At 38.7% G+C, this 24,793-nt stretch overlaps 8 protein-coding genes across 8 annotated transcripts; 5 read left to right on the forward strand and 3 right to left on the reverse strand.

Moving 5' to 3' along the window:
• Nucleotides 1–4,186: 4,186 nt before the first annotated feature.
• Nucleotides 4,187–5,491, reverse strand: GCK72_025318 (uncharacterized protein; the record flags this gene model as incomplete). The annotated part of the gene is made up of 1 exon (XM_053736287.1): nucleotides 4,187–5,491. The coding sequence occupies one exon, from the start codon at nucleotides 5,489–5,491 to the stop codon at nucleotides 4,187–4,189; it is 1,305 nt and encodes a 434-aa protein (XP_053579853.1).
• Nucleotides 5,492–5,969: 478 nt separating this feature from the next.
• On the forward strand, nucleotides 5,970–6,435 carry GCK72_025319 (uncharacterized protein; the record flags this gene model as incomplete). Its single annotated transcript, XM_053736288.1, has 3 exons — nucleotides 5,970–6,020; nucleotides 6,065–6,360; nucleotides 6,411–6,435. The coding sequence occupies 3 exons, from the start codon at nucleotides 5,970–5,972 to the stop codon at nucleotides 6,433–6,435; spliced, it is 372 nt and encodes a 123-aa protein (XP_053579854.1).
• Nucleotides 6,436–6,542: 107 nt separating this feature from the next.
• Nucleotides 6,543–7,060, forward strand: GCK72_025320 (uncharacterized protein; the record flags this gene model as incomplete). Its single annotated transcript, XM_053736289.1, has 3 exons — nucleotides 6,543–6,572; nucleotides 6,625–6,894; nucleotides 6,971–7,060. 3 exons carry the CDS (start codon nucleotides 6,543–6,545, stop codon nucleotides 7,058–7,060), a joined length of 390 nt encoding a protein of 129 aa, XP_053579855.1.
• A 1,213-nt stretch (nucleotides 7,061–8,273) lies between these two features.
• Nucleotides 8,274–9,032, reverse strand: GCK72_025321 (uncharacterized protein; the record flags this gene model as incomplete). Its single annotated transcript, XM_053736290.1, has 1 exon — nucleotides 8,274–9,032. The coding sequence occupies one exon, from the start codon at nucleotides 9,030–9,032 to the stop codon at nucleotides 8,274–8,276; it is 759 nt and encodes a 252-aa protein (XP_053579856.1).
• Nucleotides 9,033–11,248: 2,216 nt separating this feature from the next.
• GCK72_025322 (uncharacterized protein) lies at nucleotides 11,249–11,817 on the reverse strand (the record flags this gene model as incomplete). Its single annotated transcript, XM_053736291.1, has 2 exons — nucleotides 11,249–11,434; nucleotides 11,479–11,817. The coding sequence occupies 2 exons, from the start codon at nucleotides 11,815–11,817 to the stop codon at nucleotides 11,249–11,251; spliced, it is 525 nt and encodes a 174-aa protein (XP_053579857.1).
• Nucleotides 11,818–12,383: 566 nt separating this feature from the next.
• Nucleotides 12,384–12,806, forward strand: GCK72_025323 (uncharacterized protein; the record flags this gene model as incomplete). Its single annotated transcript, XM_053736292.1, has 1 exon — nucleotides 12,384–12,806. The coding sequence occupies one exon, from the start codon at nucleotides 12,384–12,386 to the stop codon at nucleotides 12,804–12,806; it is 423 nt and encodes a 140-aa protein (XP_053579858.1).
• Nucleotides 12,807–14,315: 1,509 nt separating this feature from the next.
• GCK72_025324 (uncharacterized protein) lies at nucleotides 14,316–14,884 on the forward strand (the record flags this gene model as incomplete). The annotated part of the gene is made up of 3 exons (XM_053736293.1): nucleotides 14,316–14,375; nucleotides 14,547–14,721; nucleotides 14,775–14,884. The coding sequence occupies 3 exons, from the start codon at nucleotides 14,316–14,318 to the stop codon at nucleotides 14,882–14,884; spliced, it is 345 nt and encodes a 114-aa protein (XP_053579859.1).
• A 113-nt stretch (nucleotides 14,885–14,997) lies between these two features.
• On the forward strand, nucleotides 14,998–15,417 carry GCK72_025325 (uncharacterized protein; the record flags this gene model as incomplete). Its single annotated transcript, XM_053736294.1, has 2 exons — nucleotides 14,998–15,284; nucleotides 15,333–15,417. 2 exons carry the CDS (start codon nucleotides 14,998–15,000, stop codon nucleotides 15,415–15,417), a joined length of 372 nt encoding a protein of 123 aa, XP_053579860.1.
• Nucleotides 15,418–24,793: the final 9,376 nt, after the last annotated feature.

Below are 24,793 nucleotides of genomic sequence, written 5' to 3' on the forward strand. Positions count from 1 at the left end.
GTCTGGATATCATGATTGTGTGCATGCCGCCCCAACACAAGCCTCAAGAAACCGTGCCCTAGAACGACAATCAAAGTGGACTATTGTCATTTATGACATTGAAACAATTGTAGTAAAAAGTGGAGAGTATAGAGGTGAGTTGATATCATCAAATGGTGAATAATGCTCCTTTTTTTACAGGAACCGACAACTTTGGAGTAAAACACGTGCCTAATCTAATTTGTTATAAACTGGTTTGCGAAAAGTGTAAAGGAGGCGAGTGCGAAAGATGCGGTAAAATAGAGACAATATCGTACAAGGACAAAGAAAGTGGGTCGGTCATTGAAAGATTTGCATCATTCCTAAAAGAAGATCCAAGACTTGTGAATGCGTACGTCATTGCTCATAATGGTGGCCGGTAAGCTCCCTCCAATAATTTTTATACAAATTTTCTCCTTTTCAGCTATGATCACGTATTCACATTGGAGGAATTGATGAGAAAGGAGCCGTATGAACCCAATTTTACAATGTCTGGCTCGGCATTCATCTCTGCAAATGTAAAGCTGACAAAGAAAAACACACTTCATTTTCGCGACTCTGTACGATACATGGCAATGAAATTGGATCAACTCCCCAGTGCTTTTGGTCTTCCTACAAAATCAAAAGGACACTTTCCATATCTATTCAATCATCCCGACAATTACGGAGCACTCTTGCCAACACTTCCTCCAATCGACTACTATGAGCCAAAACTTATGGGTGTCAAGGCGAGGGCAGAGTTTGAAGAATGGTATGAGAGCGCAAAGGATCATCCATTTGATTTTGACCAAGAAATTGTCGACTATTGCAAAAATGATGTCAAAATTCTAACGGAGGCAGTGGTGAATTTTATAAAGGTGCGTCTTTTCTCTTTCTCTTGTCAATTTGATCAGTTTTATTTTTAGTTATGCGAACCCCACTGTAATGGTTGGAACCCCATCATCCAGAGTCCAACGCTTGCTTCGTACATTTTGTTTGTGCTAAAATATCAGCACATCAAGACGGGAGACATTGGATACATTCCCGAAAACGGCTGGCCAGGCAGAAACAATTCAAAGTATGCCCTCAAATATTTGCTATGGTTGGAACACGAGACGCCGGGGTTGGAACTTGTGCATAAGCTTCGAAAAGATGGAGAGCATTATGTAGAGTGTGGTGGACCTGGATTTTTTGTCGATGGATTCGATCCTAAAACTCTAGATGTCTACGAGGTTCACGGATGCATGTGGCATGGATGTCCAAAATGCTACCTCGATCGAGAAGCCAAATGCCCACGAAACAAAAATGTCACAGTCGAGCAATTGTGGGACAAAACAGTGGAAAGGGAGCAGGTTATTCGAGAGGCCGGCTACAATCTTCATACAATTTGGGAGTGTGAAATCAAAGAAATGCTTCAGAAAAACGGAAAAATGGCAAAATTCTTCAAAAATGCAAGTTTTTTTCACTCATGTAGTAGAGATCAATATTTTTTTTCAGTGCAGCTACACTTCTCACCTCAATCCAAGAATGGGAATGAATGGAGGAAGGACTCAACAGTTTCAAAGTTTGGTCACTGCAAATGATGAATTTTCAATCGAATTTCTCGATTTTTGCTCACTCTACCCCTATATCAACATCAAGGGCACCGTCTACCCACGCGGAGCGCCTCGTCGAATTACGGAAAATTTCGCACCAACTGATGAACCAATTCCCTATAATGGACTTGTCTATTGTGATTTGCTCCCTCCTCCACAATGCCCAATACCCGTCGCTCCGGTTCGAACCGACTCGAAACTCTTGTTCCCCTTGTGTAAGTCTTGTGCCTTCTCAAAACAAAGCGGCCCATGTACGCATACCAAAATATCAGAGAGATATTTTACTGGTGTGTGGTGTTCCGATGAGCTAAAAATGGCCCAACAAGAGGGATACCAAATTTTGAAATATCACGAGGCATGGCATTGGGAACCCGAAGCATGGTTCCGTGGAGGATTCTTTGAGAGCTTTATGAAACCACTCCTCAAGATGAAACACGAAGCTTCTGGATGGCCACGAGCGGACATGAGTCACCAGGAAAAACTCGATTATGCTCAAGACATTTTCGACAAGGATGGTGTATGGATAGAGCTGGACAAGGTCGAACATAACCCCGGACTCCGCAGTTTTGCAAAGCTCTTTTTGAATAGTGTTTGGGGAAAGTTTGCTCAAAATCCACTCAAAACCGAAACACGCCTCATTCCAATTTCAAAAGCGGTCGAAATTTGGCAATTTTTCGAAGAACCAGGCTATGAACCAAAATGTTTCAAAGAGTGGGGAGAGCATCATGTGCTGGTGGCGCGGCGCCCTCTAAAGGAAAATGTGAAGACTGCAAAATTTACGAGTATCGTGTATGGAGCCCTCACAACATCGGCAGCGCGAATCAAATTGTTCAAGGCAATGCAACTGGTCGGAGCCGAGAATCTGATTTATTGTGGTAAGTATTTTCGCAAAATTGACTCTTCTCAAGCAATTTTTTCAGATACCGACTCTATAATCTTCAAACAAAAGCGAGGAACAGATCCACTAAAGTCTCTAAAGGGGGACGCACTTGGACAGTTGACTAGTGAGGTGCCATCCGGATGGAAAATTGAAGAGATTGTAGCAATGGCACCAAAAGTCTATGCGCTGAAAATGGTGGACGCTCAAGGCAATCATCGATATGTGACAAAGGCCAAAGGAATCACGCTAAACTCTGAGACTATGGATAAGATCAATTTCGAGACAATGCGAAAAATGGTGAGGATTTCTGACTAGTGTATTTGTAATTTTGTCAAAATTTAGGTCACTGCAAAGCTGGATGGTGTTGGCAATCAGGAAACAATTGTGCGAAGAATGCGAATGAAGAGAGGCTCAAACATTTTGGATGGGCTTCGAACCGTCATAGAGCCGAAAAGAGTGCGCCCAATGATGGATAAAGGACATTTTGATGAGACTGGAGTGTTAAAACCATTTGGAACTCGATGTGAAAATGTTGAATTTGATGATGATTACATGTTTTGAAAACGGGTCTTATTTCTAGTTTTTTTATTTTTACAATAAATTATAATGTTAATAGTCCATTCGCATCTACCCAAGAATCAAATTCAGGTCCATATCCTTCCCAGCGAACAAGATGTTGAGTCTTTCCACGCACAGTTCGAGTTTTTAGAATTTGCTCAATTCTATAGTTTCCGTCTGGATCATATGTGCACTTTGTCAATTCTCGAGTGTAGAAAATACCAACAACCTTCTCTCCATTAGTATCGACAATTCTGTAGGTTACAGGTCTTCCAGCAATCACTTCACTAATAACATAGACTTCTGTCGTCCATCCTTGCTCGTACCCCTTGTCAAAATGTCCTCTCTTTGAAGCGATACGTACATGATCACCCTTAGTGAATTTGATTTTGGCAGTTTCTGGTTTTGGAAATGGTACACTAAAATCTCCATGCTGCACGTCTACTGGCTTCATTCCGATTCCTCGATTTATAGAGTTGTTTATTCCCGTCACGACCTTTTGCAAAACGTCAATATACTTGTGTCCATATTTTTGAGTCATGTACTTTGCCAAACGAGTTTTCAGAGTCCGATTTGCGCGCTCCACGACCGCACACTTTATTTCACTTTTAGGAGATGCCAAATTGACATGATTTTTCTTGAGCCAAGCACTCACATTTGAATTGTAAAATTCTTTTCCGTCGTCACTATAAATCGTTATTGGCGTATCGACAAAGTCTTTGAAAATTGATTCAAGGGCATCGGCCACCTCTTCGCCTCTCTTTGACTTTAGGGGTCTCACAAAAAGCTTTCGCGAGTACAAATCGACGAGAACAAGCAAAAACACTACACCATCATTGTGTTTTTTATATTTTGACACGTCGGCCAAGTCCATTTGAAAATCAGTGTACAATCCCGAAGCTTGAGTTTTTAATCGGGGAAACCGCGACTGATTTGGACGATGGAGTGTAAAAGATTCGAGATCTTCCAAAACCTTCTCAACTTGGTCATATTTGAGAGTTTTAAAACGAGGTTTCAGATATTTGTGAACATTTGAAACACTAGTGAATGCACACGGATGTTTTTCGTTTGTATACGCATCTTTTATTGCCTTTTCCATTTACAAAACAAGAGAAATTAATGGTAGAGATAATCACATACACACTTTATATAGGTTTTAAAATTTCCAGAGCCTGCAATAAATTCGGGAACCAGGAGGAGCCGCACCCGAGCCTCGAATAACACGACGTTTGGAAGGAGGTTCCGTACTGGCAGAGTCGGGTATCGTAGAGTCTAATTTACGTTTTCGTGCATTCATAACACCTCGCTTTTTCTTTGGCACCCTTCTCTTCTTTTCCAATTTCATGTACTTTTTTTTTGGCTCACCACGGACGCGTCCACTTACAAGTTTTCGTTTCAAATTTGTAGGTACAGCCTCTTCTTCTTTCTCCCGCTGTGTCTCATCTTCCTTTTTAATATTCAAATTTGTTCGATCCTCCTTTGGAAACTTTTCATTCTTACGTCGAATAATAGGATTAACAAAGGTCTCAGTCTTAACGGTAGGTTTGCCCTCTTCATACTTGATCTCGCTCTTGGAGGGTTTGACGTCTTCTAGTTTAATCTCTTTCTTCATTATACGGTAGTTCTTCCCCCTATGCTCCACCTCCTTTTTCTTGGGTTTCATGTCTCCATCTTCTTTCTTTACTCCATTCTTCTTCTTATTCTTTTTTCTCGACGACGCCGAGGCTTTTACGTTCTCATTTTTTAAACCATTTATCGATGAAATATCCCACTTTCCTCGTTTCCTTCCCTCTTCTGGACCATCATCTTCAGCCTTTCTCTTCACTCCTCTTTTTGGTGTTTGTTGTGAAATACGTCCTTTCTTCATGGGAGCCTTGTAGGGTACATAACGATAGTCGGGAAAGCCGCGATAATTGCGCATTGGTCCAACATTACGTGAATCTGACACTGTTTGAGCAATTTTCGGGGGTTGTGGGGTGTCTTGAACGATTTTTGGGGGCAAGATTTCCTTCTTTACGGGAACTGTAGTCGTATACGGCAAAAATTTTTCATTTTTTAGTTCCTTTTTGATTGCCTTTGGTTTAATCTCATGCTGCTCATACTCGCCAAACGTTTCTTCGATAGTAGGCTCTGTCTTTGTTGAATCCACTTCTTCTTCCTTTTTCACAACCTCTTGCTCCATTCCTTCTTCCCTTTTCACCTCATCCTTCATGATTTCATTTACTGTAGTTAGTGCAGAGTGTAGATTATAGTTTTCGCGTACAATTGACATCATTTCGTCGTTGACAATAGGCATATCGGTATGATTTCGGATACGGTATAACATGTCTTGGTAGAATCGGCATTTTGTGCTGTCATCCAGGCTAGTGTCCGCTAGGATAGTTTCTAGGAACCGTTTCGCTGATTCTAGGGCGAATCCGCTTTCGTATGGAATAACATGATACTTACGTATCAACTTCATTAGCGTAGCTTCGCCGCGACGAGAGAGGGAATAATGAAAGAGGACAACTGAGTTTTTGAAAGCTTAAATAGTATTTTCCGTGCTTCCTCAGTATTATTTGCTCGTGAAAGTTGTACCAAAGTGGCATGAATTGGACGTAAATTGTTGACCTCCTTTGTACTTAGTGGAATATTTTTAGAATTTAGCATATTGAAAACAATCTCAACTAGAATATTGATTTGCTTTGATGTTGCCGTCCGTATAGTAGCGCGATTCTGTTTCATGACTTTATTCAAAAAATCAGTGTGAATGATTAACTGAGCCGCCATGATTGAAATGAAATGATTGTACATTTGATGCACATTTATATAGGCACCACCTACCACATACACTTCTTCATTTTTTTTTCCTAGTCCTTTCTCGAAATCGTCTATTATACGCTTGAATCTTTTATAAATTTCTTGGTACGAGTAGTGTAACGTTTTTCAGTGTTGTAGACATGCCTTCTGAAGCAACTTTTGGAGAATATATCCGTGAAATCCTGCGAGGAGTGAGTTTTTTCATAGTCTGTATCATTTGAAAGCTAAATTTCAGAATCAATGGAACGGCGAGGTCCTTCATCAACTTGATGAAGTCATAACAGATTTGTGGCCCCTCTCTGTCAACTATCCCATCCCCAATGAGCTTCGTGAACTAATCGAAATCACGATCGGAACGCTGCAGATGATAGTCGCTGATGCGGAAGCATTCAATGACTGGAGAATGGTGGTGTATGACCTTGGTCAAGAGCTTTTTGAAGCATTCGAATCGAACATTTTGGATGACTTCCCGAGAGGAGTTCTCGAGAGGGCCTATAAGGCCCTACGGCGCCTAGCCTTTGTTAATTTAGAGTAAACAACATTTGTCCTATTTTTTAAAAATAATACGATTTTATTTTTAGAACCCGTCTTGTTCTCTGTTTGTAACAAAAGGTCTGATACCGTGTTGATATCTTTTTTCTGTCTAAATTTTAAATTTTCAAAATAGGATAGATACGAAAATGTCTATAATTTCAGAATTCAATCAACGAACAATGGACTACTTAGATGGACTACTGAACCAGGTTTGTTTATTGTACTTTCTTTATTGAAAACCAAAAGCTATGTTATTTTCAGCTCTGCCCCTTCCCTTCGGAGGAACAAAGAGTAAGAATCGTAAATCTCGGGAATCAACTCCGTGATGCACGCCGAGAAACTGGTGGTTTCGTAGATGAGTGGATCTTCGACCAAGCTCTTTTTGAAATAATGGTGGCCCTACAGGGATCACGACGAGGAACGCGTACATGGAGACATCAACTACTCCAGGCAGGGTTTTTCCTGGAGCGTGTGCCGCTACCACTACAACAGGCGGCTTTCAAAGATGCTGCCAAAGAGCTGAGGGCTATCGTTTTCAGCACAATAAGATTTTGGTGTAAGTTTTTTCAAACAATTTCTTCGCTAGTTACAATCTTTTTTTTTGCAGAGTCTTCCCACCTCCAGACCCAAAAATCTCCATCACAACAGCCTCAGCGACATTTTCCCTCAAACCCTTTTCTCTTTTACACCTTTTTAATTCCTTTTTTATTGACAATTTTTCATTTTTACAATGTTTGCTTGCTTCTCTTTTGCAATATCCTTTTACATCTTTTCAAAATAAATTACAAGGTGGAGAACGTCTTTTTTGCTATTTAGGTACTGTTCTGGTGGTGGCTGGGGGACTCGAAATGCAAATGCGCTCCGCTGTAGACTCGGCCACGGTGACTAGGCTATGTACACACACATTGAGAAAAAAGGGAGGGAAGACACATTTGAATTCTGGTGGTGGCTGGGGGACTCGAATTAAATTACGTCCTCGGCCATCTACACACAGAGGGAAAAGGGGGGAAGGGAGACTCTTCTCATTCGGGTCGTGGCTGGGGGACTCGAATGCAAACGCGCTCCACTGTAGACTCGGCCATTGGACTCGGCCATGGAGAGTAGTTGTGAAATCCGAGACTTGTTGGGAATAAAACTGGTGAAATTGACAAGATTTTATTAAAATCAAACATTTTTAGTGAAAATACACAATTGAAACTAAATTTTATACAGGTACATGCGCTATAGGATAAGACATTGTGAAATTTGAAAGGATTCGCATGCTTGAGTGTGCCAAGGGATCATTGTTTATTAGCATTGCTTGATAGGGTTCTGACATTATATCTTGATATGCTTCGAAGGCTCCACGCCATTTCTGTCCAAATTGTTGTACAAGTAAGTTTTTAATTTGTGCCGCATCAGACAAGTTTCGCATCAAAATCAAATATGTACTATTGTTTCGAGTGGTGGGTGGTAGTGCAAATGCAGATTGTACCAAATTAAAGATTGCACAATTCATGTGGTGAGCATACAAACAAAACAGGTCATTCAATAGGTGCATTGATTTCTTATCCCTGGCGAAAAAATTCATCAAGTCATCACATACAACAATGTTTCTCTCGTCCTTGTGTCTTTTTAGTAGCTCAATGTCTGGTATTCCTTCAATTGCTCGAAGATTTGGTAAATATCTTGGGATTCCAGGAGTGTCAACACCATAAAACCAAAAAATGTTGTCAATTGGTTCTTCAAATGTACGGCTCGAATTTTCAATAATACTACGTAATAGAGTAGTTTTGCCAGATTGCGTAGCACCGATAATTGTAGTCTGTGAGGGGAAGCGAAAGCGAAAGCCAGGAGTTAGGCGTGTTGTCTGACCAAATGATGTAGACATGGGCATAGAATTAGTGTTATTGTAACACAAAAGAAGATATTTATAGTGAGAGTTGACGGACAAGTGTCGGCTTCTTTTCCAAGTTCAGACCACCAGCACCACGAAGATGAGCTATTTGCTGTCCACATGTTTCCATAATCAGTGTGGATAATGAGCCGATTAAGAAATAGACGAGGCAATATATACTGGTTTCTAGGGGTTGTGGAGTTTCGTTTGGTGCAGCGAAAATTGGTAATCTACTATATGAAGCAGGATCGACTTGGCCCAGAATTGTTCCATTGAATAGAATGGTGCCATTTGAATGAAGAGTTGTCAAAAGACCAGAAACTACATTAAAATCTCGAATTTCCTTTACATTATTCCAAACTGGTACGATCTTTTCATTCAGATGGGGTTGGAGGCGTACAATTTGACCGTGAGCATATACATAAATGTGCTTCATTACATGATCGAAAGCAAAATGTTCTGAAACTTGAGCGACGACATGAATATGCTTGTTTTCCACACGATAAAGGCGGCCTTGGCATTGCATCAGCATATCATTTGGTGCAATAATTTCACAAACACACGCACGGTTTGAAACGTGTAGATTCAAGTTGGTATCCATTAGCATATCTTCAAATTCCCAAAAGGCTGTCATTATGGGTTGACCCTCGGGGTCGTAGCCTTGAAAATGAGCACGCATATTAGTCTCGAGGGGTATATTTTGCAAATTATAGGGTTGGGCAGACATTGTCTTTGTGAAAATCTTCACACTAGCAGTCATTGGTATGAGAAGGGTGAGGAAGAAGGGTGTCATTTTTTGCGGTGAAGTAATGAAAGAGATTTCAAAATACCAGTCCTTTTATAGGAGGAAAATGGTATAAAAGGAGTCGAGTTTTCCCCTCCATTTCATAGATTGTGTCATGACTGATTTTTATTTGACACTCCCTTCGTCTGTAAAAAATCCCCAGTTTGAAAACACTTCTTCTCGATATGTTACTCATCTTCCTGAAGTTTTGCATTTGGAACGAGACAAATATGTGGTTGCGGCAACTGATGTGATTTATCCATATTCCTTTGTGAATGTCGGACGTCCTCTGAGTTATTGGATTCATATGAAAAATGGTCCCCCTCTACATGTAACTTTTCCCGCTGCACAATACTCTGCATTGGATCAGATTATTGATTCGTTGAATTATGAGCCACCTCGTCGCCGAAAGAATAGACTAAAAAGAAGGGCACCTCTGAATCCAGACGATATCGACATTGTTAGTACGATTGAATGGTCAAGGCCTCACAAACGGGCTAAACGAGAAACAGACAGTGAACGCGAGGAGAGACTGAGGCAAGAATATATTGATGAGAATATAGCTGCTTTTCAAGCAGCGCAAGATGATGAGGAACAAGAGGCTAAAGATATTCAGGCTGAAATTGATGAAAATATTGATGCTGAACGAAAAGCAAGGGAGGAGGAGGAGAGAGAAGAAAAGTTGAGACGGGAGGAGATTGCCAAGATTAAAGAGGGGCAGGAGGCGGCGGAACAGGAAGAGGCAGAATTTGAAAGGGAAGAAGCAGAAAGGAACGCGGCATATATTGCGGAAAATGAGAAAGCATTCGCCGATGCTGCTGCCGGTCAAAATGGTAGAGATTCGCCGAAAACTGAGGGTCAAGGAGTGGAAAATGATAATGAAAGTGATGAAGAGGAAGAAATTAGTGAAGGAGATGCAGCATATATTGCGGAAAATGAGAAAGCATTCCAAAATGCTGCTACTGGTCAAGATGATGGAGATTTGTCAAAAAATGAGACAGAAAATGTTGAAGAGGAAGAAGTTAGTGAAGGAGATGCAGCATACATTGCTGAAAATGAGAAGGCATTCCAAGATGCTGCTACTGGTCAAGAAGATGGAGATTCACCAAAAAATGAAGCTCAAGAGGTGAAAAGTGATGGAAAAGATGATGAAGAATCAGTCGTTGGCCAAAATGTCGGAGATTCGCCGAAAAATGAGGCTCAGGAAGTGGAAAAGGATAATGAAAGTGTTGAAGAGGAAGAAATTAGTGAAGGAGATGCAGCATATATTGCGGAAAATGAGAAGGCATTCCAAGATGCTGCTACTGGTCAAGATGATGGAGATTTGTCAAAAAATGAGACAGAAAATGTTGAAGAGGAAGAAGTTAGTGAAGGAGATGCAGCATACATTGCTGAAAATGAGAAGGCATTCCAAGATGCTGCTACTGGTCAAGATGATGGAGATTTGTCAAAAAATGAGACAGAAAATGTTGAAGAGGAAGAAGTTAGTGAAGGAGATGCAGCATACATTGCTGAAAATGAGAAGGCACATCAAAATGCCCTAGATGCCATAAAGGAGGACCTCGAAAGCGCAGAAAGGGATGAACAAGAAATGATTGAGACAAATGAGAAGATGATGAGTGATGCAAAAACGATTGCAAATTTGATGGATGAGTATTATGTGGCGGCGGCAAGGGTTGCGATCAAGTCAACGGATGAGACGACATATAACTTTGAAAAGCAAAAGTTTGAAATGATTCGAAAAAGGATGCCCACCACAGACATTAGGAACGCAAACGAGTTTTTGTATTTCATGGAAAGGGATGGACGTATACACATTGATTTTCTTGACCCTGATATAATGTTTATCGAATTTGAAACTGCTTGCGCCTACTTTTTGGGCTTTCATGACCCTATTGTACGTAAATCTGGTGTGGCGCCCAGTAAAGTTGATCTTTTTGGAAACGTTAGCACAATTTATCTATACTGTGACATTGTAGATCCTGTTATTGTCGGAGACCAAAAGAATCAGCTTTTATCTGTTATTCCATGTAGAGGAAAATATGGTGAAATGATACATCACACTATACCTCACCCCCGATATTTGCCCATTATGAACAACACTATAGATAGTATTCGTGTTGAAATGTTATCTGAATTTGCAGAACCAATTCAATTCAATTGGGGTAGCACTATTGTTGTATTGCACTTTAAAAAGATTAAATAAACACTTTTTATTATCAATCTTAGTATTCATCAGATTCGTCATCAGTGTCAATGAAAATTTTGTCATTTTCTAGCGAATCGTCGTCGTCGTCGTCGTCGCCCTTTTTTTTGTCCTTTTCCTTCTTTTCACACTCTGTGCAGCTCCAAGTGTTTGAAAAATCATCGTTGGTGCATCTCTCTCGGTTGATGCGCCAATTTTTTCTCAACTGTAAAAAACGAGTAATGTGTATGTAAATGTACTTCATCTTACCAAAGCAAATGTCCCAGGATAAATCACCTCGACGAGACGTTCCCATTCGTAAATAACAGCCTCTTTAGTTGGGCGGAATAGAGAGCATGATTGTTGGCTTGGATGGCAAGTATCCACGTGAAAGACGCACGCACTAAGCGAGCTAAAATGAATGAGACAGACTGGACATGTTTTCACTCGGACTTGTGGAACATGGGAATTGATTGCATAAAATGTATCCTCGGAAATTTCTGGGTCTGGAGGTGGTACTCCGTAATGAACAATGTTAACGTGTTGTCCCTTGGTGAATGGATCAGCAAAGTGTGTAGCACATTCACGACAATATGCGTTGAAAGACATTTTTGAGAGAGCAAGACAAGGGGTCACCGTTCGGTACGACGAAAAAAAATAGGAATGAGAGGGAAATTAGAAATTGTATGTATCTTTTAGGAAGCCCCGGACGAATTCATCATCGTTATTTATAGTCTCGAAAATGTTGCATAATGTTTCAAAACTGTATCCTCGTGCCATCATAGCTTGTATAAAGATGCAATAGCCTCCACATGTGACCTGATTCTGTTTCTGCTGACTGTTTTTGTTGCAGTAGACTTGTTTGAATCGTGATAGAAATTTGAGAATATGTGAGTTTGGCTTCTCCCCCAGTGAACAAAAAAAGTTACAAGAGTCCTTTTCGATAAAAATACTTTGCCAATGACGTCCGGGTTTGTTGAGAGGATCGGTATTCACAATCAATCCGTACCGCTTCTTTCTACACTTTGGCAACGAATTGAGCTCATCTGCACTGTAGACACCAATAAACGTACGTTTTGAAAATGCATCTTCTGTCAAAATACGCGAAATGTCGTCAGAGAACATGGCTATAAATAGACGTGACGATTCACATTTGCACTCTAAACGTTTTTATAATGGCTCCTGTACTGGTCGATCTCTCGAAAATTGACTATTATAGTCTATTGCGAAGACATGTGCCAGGAAATGGACATTTTATGGGAATGCGCCATCAGAGGGGTGGAGGCCAGCGTGGTGCAGGACTAGGTGGAATACTTGGAGTAGCACTAAGTCTTTTGCCAAAACTGATCAATTCGAGTGCTGGTCAACAACTTGTGAGTGTCGGAAAGGATCTGACAGCAGAGCTAGCGCAAGGAAAGGATTTCAAGTCTAGTTTGAAAAGCGTGGCTGCGCAAAAAATGCGTCAACTAACTGGAGCTGGAAAAAGACGTCGTGGTGGTGGCGGAGCCTCAAAAAGGATAAAAGGAAACAGTGTGACCGTTTTGAAACCTCATTTTGTCTCAAAAAGCAGTCGTCGAACCAATTTTCTCTCGCCATGATTAGCCGTATGGATCCAAAGTCTCGCGACACTATTGTCGATGCGTTGGACTTTACAACTATGCCTGGTACCCAAACATGTATACAAAATTCAAGATGGACGGTGGTGAACTTGAAAAATGCGTTTCAACCCGAAGGACCCTGGGAATTTGTATTGACAAACAATTCGCGGTCCTATCTAGACTTGAGAAGAACATATCTTGTTTATACGTTTGAAATCACCGATACGGCTGGTAATGCTGTTGAAATGCCCAGTCCTGTAACAGAGACCACTCTACTTTATGCCCCAATCAACAATATAGCCCATTCAATTGTGAAGAATTTTACTGTACACTTGAATTCACAACAAGTCTATCACAACCCATCAAACTATGCCTACAAGGCGTATTTTGAAAATTTGCTAATGTATGGACGCGAAATCAAAGATTCCACTCTTACGGCTGCTGGTTTCTATTTTGACGATGAGATTGACTCGAGTACGAGCCCCGGCTTTTTGAAAAGATGTGGAACTGGAAAAGCACAAGTGGCTGCACACGTTTCGGCAGATTTGTTTAATCAGGAGCGGTGTTTGCTGAATGCATGTACTCTAAAATTGACGGCATATCCAAACAGTAGTGAATTTCTGATTGAGTCGTTTAATCGCAAGAAACAATTGTTCAAGTTTAAAATACACGATGTCTACGCGCTTGTTCACGAGTATGACCTCACTGATGGACTTGCTAATGCTCTTGAAACTTCTATTCGTGAGCACAAAATAATACAATACCCAATGATCTCCTCGGAAGTTCGAACCTTTTACATTGAGCCAAACCGTTATGATGCGCCAGCAAACACATTGTTTACTAGCAAGATGCCCCGTCGTATTTTCTTGGGTCTTGTTTCTGCGGAAGCGTTTAATGGTTCTTTCGACACGTCACCATTTAATTTCAAGCCGTATGGTGTCACTGATGTACACATTGACTATTGTGGATTGACACTTCCCGGTCGCCCGATGAATTTGGACTTTGTGGGAAATAAGTTTGTCGAGGCGTATATTCAACTCCAGGAGACTCTAGGACACTCTCGAAGCAATGTCAGTTGCAATTCGATAGACATGGACATGTTTAGATCCAGAGGATTCACAATTTTTGGATTTGAATTGAGCCCTGTCGCCCTCGATAATTCGCTTTTCGAGCTGGTTCGTCAAACCAATGTTAGTGTTCGGCTCAACTTTAAAGATTTGACTCCGTCTGGTGGATTGGTGTGTGTTGTGTATGCAGAGTTTGATCAAATTCTCAATGTTGATGAATTGCGAAATCCCCTAATGGACACTATTATTTGATTTTTTGACGACTATTCGAGTACGCATAATTGAATTATTATTACAACAGTCGGAGGGACGCGCAGCTGATTTTAATAGGATTAACTCTCAAGTGTCCCTTCTTTCGCCATCGTCCCCTCCTTTCTTCGTCATTCTTGTCGTTTTCTTCTCTAGAAGCATGCCCAAAATTCAAAACGCTTTCAAACCAAAAATGTCCCAAACTACCCCATTCAAGCCTATACAACAAGGAACATGGAAAGAAAATCATCAGGTCAGTTTTTTATATTATTGTTTTTCTAACCTAGTATTCCGTTTTCCAAAATTAGTAATCAATTTTTCGATCTTGTATTAATTTTACGTGATTTAAAAAAAACGAACATAACTGAAACTGAAAATAAGTATTCCCTTTTTGATCTAGTATTAATTTTACGTAATTTTTTAGAAGTACATGACTGAAAAGGCAAAAGGTGTGACCATGCCAACCGACGAGGCTGCGCAATTGAAACCACTCTTCATGTTTGATGATCCAACTTTTGTGCTCCAAATGTGTTTCACGTGTAGAAAATTGAATCGCAACATTGATGTCGTGCAAGTCAATGAGGAATATCAACAATTTCGTGAGTTGCTTCTTGTATCGCTTATTTGTTTAGCCAATTTTGGGAAATTTCAGCTCTCTCGCTGTGCAAAATTTGCTGTGCCAACTTCAACATTCAACGGCGCAATAAGTTTTTCAATCACGATCTTCTCGTCTTCAAGCGTGAAAATAATATTGAGGACTAAATGTTTCTAATAAACCCTTGTTAATTAAAAAATTGTTTTTTTTGTTACTAAATGTGCAGAGTCACTTTGATTCCTACTGATCAAAATTTTCTCTTTTCTAATTTTTGTTCAGGATGATCGAATTTTCAATCAATGGATGCATTGTTGGTTTTCACAATATGCACGACGTGAAGAATCTTTTGTTGAGAAATCGGGACATTGCGAATCGGTATCTACAGGATGTGCTTTCAAAACTTTTATGCGTGTGCGATTTAATCAACAAGTCTATCGAGGGGAAGAAGATTGTGGATCGGGAGATGGTACAAGTATACAATCAATCATCATTAGAAATTGGAGATCTCTGCTTAGAAATTGCAAAATTGGAAGAGCATTTACTCAACATTTCAAAATTGGAAACAAAGTAAGACATTCCATTTTATTTGTGCAAGTTTTAACACTTTTTTTTCAGCTTTCGCACAATTTTGGCTGTTGTACACGAGGTGGAAGTCGACCTTGGTCGTTTGATGATTGCTGCAGAAGGAGATCTTATTTGATTTTCAATAATAAATTTTTGTAAAATGATACATTGTGAAGACTGTATTTCAGATGGACTTCTTATAAAAAAAAAGGGGGGGGGGGTCTTTGAGAGAGAGGGGAAAGATTGAATTGAACGTTAAATCAATTGACTTTTGAAATTTTTACTGTTGAATGAAACAAATTTTACAAAAAAATGTGCGGAAGTTTGAAATTTCCCGCAAAGGAATGTTAAAAGAGGGAAAAATTGAACTTTGGTCGTTTGAATGGAGAACAAATGTGTTACCGAAAAGGTTAAATATGTTGACTGTTGAATGAAACAAATTTTGGAATATGTATGACGCACAATCAGCCACTCTCTGGAAGCGCATTACTAGTTTTTAAATTGCGAAATTGCTTCCCGCATAAGAGGGGGGGGGGCAAAAGGGGCGCTTCCCGCAAAAGAAGGGGGTACCGCAAAAGGGGGCGGGGCTTAGAGAGAGTGGAGGGTGCAGACAGTCAGACAAAAGGGGGGGGCCGGGGAGCCACTCCAGTGGGCGCCACTAATTGGATGCAGCTGTCCCATCCCGCTGAATCCAGCTTCTCTACGTCTCTCATTTTGACGAGAGAACGAGACGCAGACGACGGGGGTGTGTCCCGACAGGGTGGTAAAATGTCGAAAATATCAACCTAACACTACTAGAATCACTGTGTTGAGCCGGAAAATTCAAAAGTGTGACCACCCAACGTACTTCTAATTCAATTTCCGGTTCGAGTTCTGTGTTTTTCGATATTTTGGTGGGATGTCTGAAATGGGGACACACTTAGGAAGTAAAAAGAAAAACAAGATATGTTGTGAGCTTTTTCCTGGATTTTTTTTTGAGCTGATAAGTTTTTTTGTTGAAGTTTTTTTATTTAAACAATTTTTGGGAAATCTTAGACTTGACTTGTCAAAGAGAAAAAGCACTTAAGCTCCAGATTCAATTTTTCCCGCCATTCCTTTTAAAGAAGAGGGAAAAGGAAATGAATTGATCACCAATCGTTGCAATTTTCTCTCTCCTCCTGAAATCTGATCTGTGCAAACAAACGCTCTGCATTCTCACACAAAAACTGTCATTGTTTTCATTTTGGAATTGGGAATTGTTGGAAATGAGAGAATCTAGTTACTATCCAGTGTTTGTTGTTCTTTCGGTGTTTTGCCATTGTGCACGGAATTTTTGTCAGTACTCGGAATAGGAGTGATGATGTGATCATTTGTTTACTATCAGTTTCGCTATTCTGTTTTACCCCCCCCCCCCAAATAGTTTTTTTCTCTCATTCTCTCTCTCTCTCTCTCTCTCTCTCTCTCTCTGTCTAAACCGAACTTTTTATATCATCTGGAGCACTTTGAGGGAAAAGAGCAAAAAGCAATTGTTTTGCAGAAATAAGATAGAAAGATGCTTCCATTCTTCAATTTATCTTTATCACCCCGTTTTTCCCTCCTTTTCTTCCTTCTTCTCAATTTCTTTTCATTATCTCTAACCTTTCTTCTCCCAATTTTTTTTCGCATCTTGTCTTTGCTCATTGAGCGAGCAAAAATGAGTTCTATCTGGTCTAGCGTACGGAAATATACGACGTCCAGATTTTAGTGTTCACATCAATTCTCAATTCATATGGTCCGACATCTTGATTTCTATCAATTCCAAGGCCCCTTCTCCTCACTTCTCCTGGCAACTTTTGTCTAACGAGCCAGATGTGATGCTTCTCACACATATTTCGTTCACTTTTCACTATTTCACTACTTCTTGTTTGCAAGAAAAAAAAGTTTTGCTCTGTGGAAATCAAAAATTCTGGTGAAATATTCATAAATTGTGGATATGTGTCAGAAGTGTCCGCGTGGGGAGGAGGTGGTGGTATGACAACAGAATGGGATAGGATGTTCTGCATATTTGGGCCATTTTGGATGTATAACCTAAATTTGATATCCCGTACCTAATCTATTTCCGACTTTTAGTTCAAAAGCTAGTTTATCAAAATTTACGCTTCAATGCTCATACATTTGCAAGTTTTTAGACTATTTCGAGACATGCACCATGAAACATGAAACATTACCCCTATTAGAGGTTCAAAATTTCGTTTTCTTCGGTTTAAAGACCAAAACATTCATTTTATGAAGTGTAGATCTTCGGACACCCATTTGACGTTTTAATCCTCATGTTTCCCATGTCTGGTCAACAGGACCTTATGATAGAAGAAGCTAAGTGGTCATTTGATTCTTCTAACGTCAGCCATTGTGTTTTATTCCTGGTATTAACATATTCAGACCTCATTGTCTGTTATCACGAATGATCTCATTCTGTTTTGGGACAAAAGAAATATTCCCGTTCGTTTGTAAATAAAAATATATATCCTGGTTGGGTCCACTGACTAATATATTTTTCATTAATGTATTTTGTCAAATAGGTTTTAAAACCTGACTGTCACTAGATGACTATATCAAATCATACTTGTCAAAGCCCAGATATGTGGCGCCAAAACTCAAAATATAAAATTTTCGAACTTTTTTTAATGAAATTTTCTGAATTGTTTTTGTGAAGAAGTCGAACATTCGACTATGACTTAGAATTAAGAGAAAATTCTGAAAAATCATCCAAAATGTTCATATTTTAGATGAAAAATTGAAAAAATATCAAAACGTTTTTTGAAAAAATTGGAATCCGATCTTTCGTGTCGTGCTGGGTCTTCAAAATTTGTCCTCTGACCGACTTGGGCCTTTGGGCCTTCCCGTACCTTGCCGAGCCGAACATGTCTAGTTAATGCCGAGCCGAACATGTCTAGTTAAAAATCCAAAATGACTCATTTCTTATTTTCTTATATTACTTTTTTGTGTTCGTCATTTTTCTTCTTTTTTCTCCTGCAAAAACATATAATACTGAAAATGAAATCCTGGCGAACATGTCCTAAGTCATTTCCATCTCCCATGAGACGCGGGTTGTACATTTTTTTTTGGCAGGAAAAGAAGAGAAGTATTCTATCAGTTTTAGAGACAAAAAAAACGAAAAGCTTCCACGCATTTTTTTCTCATTTTGCAAATGCATTTTGAGATAGCCATTCGAAAGTGACCATCCGGTGACCATCTCCCATTTTTTTCAACGCTCTTCCTCTCTTACTCTCTCAATTCCATACTCTCAATTTCTGTGGTGGTCCCAGGGATTTGGGTTTCGTTTTTGTCTATCCATCTCTTTTCTTTCCTATGTCGGTGTATCTTTTCCTCATTTTGAAGTGCATCCCGTCATTTGCACTTGAACGCTTTGCCCGCGATGGAATCTGGGTATCATCAAAACACATATGATGTTTAGGTCTAGATCTGGCAATCTTCTTCCATAAAAAGAAAATAATCGAGAATTATTTGAGTGTTTTCCTTGCTTTTTTTGCTTTTTTTTGGGTTCTGGTGGGCGGAGTAAGTCTAAGTTTTATTTCTAAGATCTTTATTCTCAGAAGAGAATAAAAAAACATTCTCAAATTGTTTCCTATTTTCTACATACCAAGAATCTTATTGTTTACGGTTTTTTGTTTTGTCTGTACTCTCGTGTTTCCAATTTATATACATAATTGAAGCTTATTAATATTAGAATGTAAGGAATTTTGACAGTTCCTCCTTATGACATCATCCACTCTTCTCTTCCGTAACTTTCTGTTATCTAATAATTTTTTTCAATTCACTTTCATGTTATCAGTTCAGTCAGTTAGCCTATTCTCCAGTTCCTTGGCACCACTCGACGTTAATTGATTTTTTCTTTTTTTTACCAGTTCTTGCTCTCCGGAGCACTTTTTACTCCCTTGGTGGTCGTCAGAGTGAATCCATTCCATATATTGTTTTTGATGCCTTCAATATACCCGCTTCGCCTTTTTTCGCCTCTATATTGTGTTCCTCTTTCTCTTCTTTCTTCGCACATACTCTGAAAATAATGGAAACCGCTTATGAAATGGCGGCTAATTGTAAGACGGGAAGGCATTTACACACCATTCTTCATATCGTCTCAATTGTTATTTCCGTTCTTTTCAATTCCAGTTTTTTTTCATTTAAAGACGTTTTTATGGATGTTGGAGAGATCGGGCTATAAATGAGGATAAAAATTAGAAATTCATTAAAAATTAAGGAGTAAAACACAATTGGGTGAATCATCCGAGCAGTGGTACTGTGCCTTAGAAAAAGGTGGTCTTTGATCAACAACTTCCGCTCGAATATTCCAGAAAATTCCATCCCTCACAGTTTGAGATTATAAAAAAACCCTTATGTCCGATTTCTGTCAATTTTCTAGTTCAAAAAACCACATAGATTTTTTGATTTGTTTGTCTAGGTGATTGTCGAAACATTGACACCAGCAGAAGAAACTGTTGATAAGAAAAGTTGCAACCCCATCGTCTTGAACTCTAATTTTTCACATCCATCACTACACACATATTTCTTCCATCACATAAGGTATTAACTTCAATTTTAATTTTAAATGCTCTATAAATTCATTTCCAAAACTTTCATATAAATTGACCATTTCCAAACTTGTTTTGAGAAGGGGGATCCTTCCTGAAAAGTGGTTGTTGAACACTTGGAACTTCCAACATCCCACCCAATTCTTATATACTTGCTTATTTTCTCTTTTTTCAATATATACTCTAATGACGTTCCTCTCGTGGCAATTATGAGAAATATTTGATGAAAAATGAGTTGTTCACTCACCACAGAACGTTTTTTTGGCTAGGAGTGACATGGAATTGCACTAATTAATATCAAATTTCAGTCACAAGTTTAGAACTCGTTTCGGATAACATGGGACCTCAGTAATTTAGAAGTACAACGTGATTATTCAGAATGTATCCCAAAGATTTGTGACCAATGTGCTATTGAGAGGTTTAAATTAGAAAAAATGAACAAAAATGGGAAAAAATCTTGTTCTTGTCATTCATTCACTCATTTACTCTCGAATTTCACACTTTTTTCCTTTTTTTCTCGGAATTTTTTGCAACTTCTCCTTTTTTCCTCCTCCTACACATGTATACTTCAAGCTCAAAAATTTGATTTTGAGCATCCTAGAGGTTTTTTTCGGTGGGTTGAGGTTTGAAGAGTCAAAAGTTGTCTTTTTGTATCTTTTTGGATGTGTCCATTTCGGACACATGTTCGCTTTTTTCTTCTCAGAATTTGACCAATACAAAGTTTTTGTTCTGAGATTTTGAACGGTTAAAGGGGAAAAAATCGAGTCAAGAAAAACAGCTCAATCTTTGACCTCCACTTCACGAGTCTAATTGATGATTGAACTAAATAAATAAAAGTCATCAAAATTTTTCTTTTCCCTTTTATTAGCTTTCTATTTTGTTTTCTCGAAACTATCCGTTTCGATATTGACTTATAAGTTTACCATTGATCATATTTCACTACTTTTTAAAAGTTGAGTTCTACACTGATCCGTTGTTCAGTTGAATGTAATATAAAACTGTTCAATCGAAAAAATTGAATAGATGCGTATAAACAGTTTTAGAAAAATATTGTTTTTGAATAATAATTGATGATTGAGCAGTTAAACGTGTAGGGTACCTACCATTCTTTAAAATTTTAAAATTGTAAGTTCTGCTAAGTATGCTAATCTCTTTTATTTCTGAAATTATTTCAGCTCTAATGAGTTCAAAACGTTTGATAAGGGAGCTAGAGAGAGAAAGAAAGAAGAATTTATCGAACTATCTATGATATGTTTGTATATTGTATTATGAAGTTTGCGTTTCAAATCAAATCAAATAATAGAAAAGAGTTCACCAGAAAGGATAGAAAAAAGGTTGAGAGAAACGCCGCACGGAAATAAAGAAGATACCAAAGATCCACGAGAACTGCACCGAAAAGTCAACCGATGGTTCCTTTCTCCCGTATCGAATGAACTAAATGAACTAAATAGCGTGGGAAATTAGTCGCGGCCCCCGAATAGAGTGGACCCTGCCTGACTACTACTATATCTGGTTATATTGAACGAAATGAATCTATTGGTATCTGACTCCTCCGCTCTCCTCTTTATTTGTTTCCCACACCATAGACATTTTGGGACACTAGCACCCTCCTATCATGGATGACGTTTCGCCACTCCGGATTCTGTGTCACGTTCAGTTTTTGGAGTAGCCCCCGCTTTTCTTATTGTAGTTTTCAATTTCTTATTATAGCTGTCTCAGTTATTTTTGATTTATCTTTAATGTCATAAAATCCGGATTTCAGATTTCTATTCAGAGACTTTCTTATAAAGTGCAAATTTTGAAAAAAATTTTCCTATCTGGTTAATTTCTACATTTTCAAGAGGTTATTGTTATTTTTTCTATTTCCATTACACGCTGTGTTTCAATAATCTTGCACCTTACCTCCAACCCTTCAATTATGAAAAAAAAACAAGTATCTCAAAACAAAAGATATACATTTTTCGCTGTCTTCTTAAAATTTAGAGGCGTCTGTATCTCTAGCCAATCTCAGAGGACTATTTATCAAATCCAAGTGCTAACTAGCTTTCCAAGTATTGAGGGGAGAGTGGGTGGGAGACAACTAGCTTGTGTTCTCTCACAACAAACGTACAGTGATTTTGAGATTGAGGGATTTTTTCGCTTATTTAATTTACATTTAAATTTTTTTTTCTTTATAAAAGTTCATTCTCACTATGTATCGTTTTTCTTTCTCACCACGTGACTTTTTATTGTATTTCTCAATTTCCATGCTTTTTTCTTTTTCAATCATTCAATTTAACAGTCTAGGGCGGAAGTTCTATGAAGAATTGAAAAATACAATATTATCCTATTACCGTAGTTTTCTGTCCTACCCCGTTACCTTTTCTGAGTGGAGGCTACTACAAAAGTCACACAGCTACTAGTAAACATACAAAATTCACACTCACAGCACTTAAGTTCCTCCAAAATCTTTGAACTTTACGTTTTGAAAAGGCTTAGTTGTTGTGACGTAGAGAGAGATAGCCGATGGTATTAGTCAACAACGCTATTTTCTGAAACATTGAAATTGAGCTGGACTTTGTTGTCTTATCACAGACATTATCACTCAAGCGGTCATGCCCTCCCCTACTGATTCCTTTCTGCTCTTCGCCCTTACAAAAAAGAAAGAAAAACGAATAAAAGTGAAAAGAGAACTTCCAGTTGTATATGTATTACCCACTCCAGATTCGTGGTTTTTGTAACGTGTTTGTTTATTCTTTCTGTCTTTTCTATGTCGGTATCTAGCGGGATGTATGTTGTCCTAGAACGCTTATTTATCGTTGAACACGACTTACAAAAGCTGGGTTTCACAGTTTTGAGTTTTGAAAGTCAGACTGTTCTTATTAATTTATCTAGTGCAAAATAAAATATTCAAGAACATTTTTTGATAGTTCATTTTTTCTTTTCTTAAATCCCTCAACCTCCAAATCCCAAATCCTTGAAACCAATGGATCTATGTTTAGTGATGACACATGACGTGAAGAGCACAACGAGACGCGACGATCCCAATACCAAACCGCATATCACTTTTCTAATTAAAATCGCCTTTCTCTATCCATTTCATTTTGAAACCATGCGTCCGTGAGCATCTCCTTTCCTTTTCTCACTTTTTTCTCCCGATTTCTCCTTTTCATTTTCTCTTTTCAACGTCTTCTCGTTTCCACTACCATATTCTTTTGACGTGGTGCGTGGTGCAACATCACAATGCAAACATTGCTTTCTCTTCTCTTTTTTTTCTTCTCACTTTCGATATATTGCCCTTATATGGAAGTAGATGGCTTTTAGAAATCGGATGATTCCAAGAATTTCATTCCGTCTAATTAACTTTTATCCGAAAGTTTCATCAGCCTGACTCTGACAATACTACCGTATACCTTGGATCACATGGAATATAAGATGAGGGTGATGATGAAAAATGAACAATAGGGCTGAAAGTAATAAACTAATGGACTAAACTTGGTAAACATACAATGGGAAAAGAGGCTTTTCAGAATAATGTTGTGATGCGGAGGAAATAACACTAATTTGTTCGTCACATGGAGTACTGGACGTAGATGAGTGCCTAATTCTGATGATTTGCTTATTTTTGGTAACGGCAAAAGCCTGATATCCTGTTTGTTACAAAAAAGTGTCTACGACCTATGATTCTGAGTACAGGTTTGAAAATTTTGAAATTCTATCACAAAAAGTTTTTCTCAGCTGTAAAACTTCACTTTTAAAAATGATTTATCTTCTAAAAACCAAAGTTCACCAGAAAATGATCCTAAAATAGAATATCCCAATCAACATTAAATTTAAGCTTATCCATTCTCTCCTCCGCACCTTAATTCCTAATTCCAGAATAATTCCTGAATAAGCCATAGATTAAATCACCTTATCACAATTGTTTAATCCAATTTTCAAAGCTCTTCTTTTTTCTTCGCATTTTTTTTGCTGCGATCCTCTATTCTCCGCAAAATGATGATAATGGCATCGTAAACCCCCAAAAACTTTGCCACCATCGTTTCACTTCACATTTTACGAAAATTACGAAAAATCGGGCCGGTGTGTGTGTTTTTTTTTTGGTTAGTGAGACACCGCCTTTCTGCAAGTGGACCGGTGTAACATGAGAATCTCACAAATTCCTCTTTGTGACCGGAAGCCGAAAGATGAACCCTATACCCCTGAAAAACGTCTATTTGTCCTATTTGCCGCCACTGGTCACTCTAGTACCAGTTTTTTGGCATTTTGAGTGGAGGTGGCACTCGTTGTTATTTTAATCCTTCGAATAAGACTTATCCAGACATGAAAACATAAAAATCCAGAAAAATTCAACGTTCTTGAAACTAATTTATATTCTAGGCTAACCTTGGATCGGCACAACGTGATGCGACGTGACGCTGTGGCATTGTGTTGTTATTGTTATGCCGCCTTTTCTTATTTTTTCTCATGTTATTTTTTCTTTTTCATTCACACCCATATCTCAATGATCAGAGAAAATACCGTCATGACAAACTTGGAATAACTCGGGATAGGAAAGCGGAGGTGGGAATTAGGAACCTGTCAAAAACTTCGTCTCGTGTAAGCTAGATCCTTACATTCTTTTCGCAAATTTTGGAATTTGCACTTTTTTGGGAAATCCCAAACTTTTCTGGAAGGTTTTCTTTTTTTTCTTCAATTTCTAATTCTATAATTTGGTATATGAAGAATTTCCAAAAATGTAGTATCTGGGAAATTATCCAAAACATGATTCCGGAAAGAAACCCAATAACTAGTACATATCTATTGAGTTTCTTGCAAGTTTCAGTTCTAGAAAGTGTTCATTCCACAGAACTATTCCTCAGAACTCTACCAGCAAATCAAAATGTCTAACCTTCCAACGATCAGTGGTATATTTCTTTGTTTACCAGCTCTGCCCTGTCCCACGATCTGTTCTACCTGTTTCTGTAA

Source organism: Caenorhabditis remanei, chromosome X, assembly GCF_010183535.1.
Source record: "Caenorhabditis remanei strain PX506 chromosome X, whole genome shotgun sequence".
In the NCBI taxonomy this organism is placed as follows: Eukaryota; Metazoa; Nematoda; class Chromadorea; order Rhabditida; family Rhabditidae; genus Caenorhabditis; species Caenorhabditis remanei.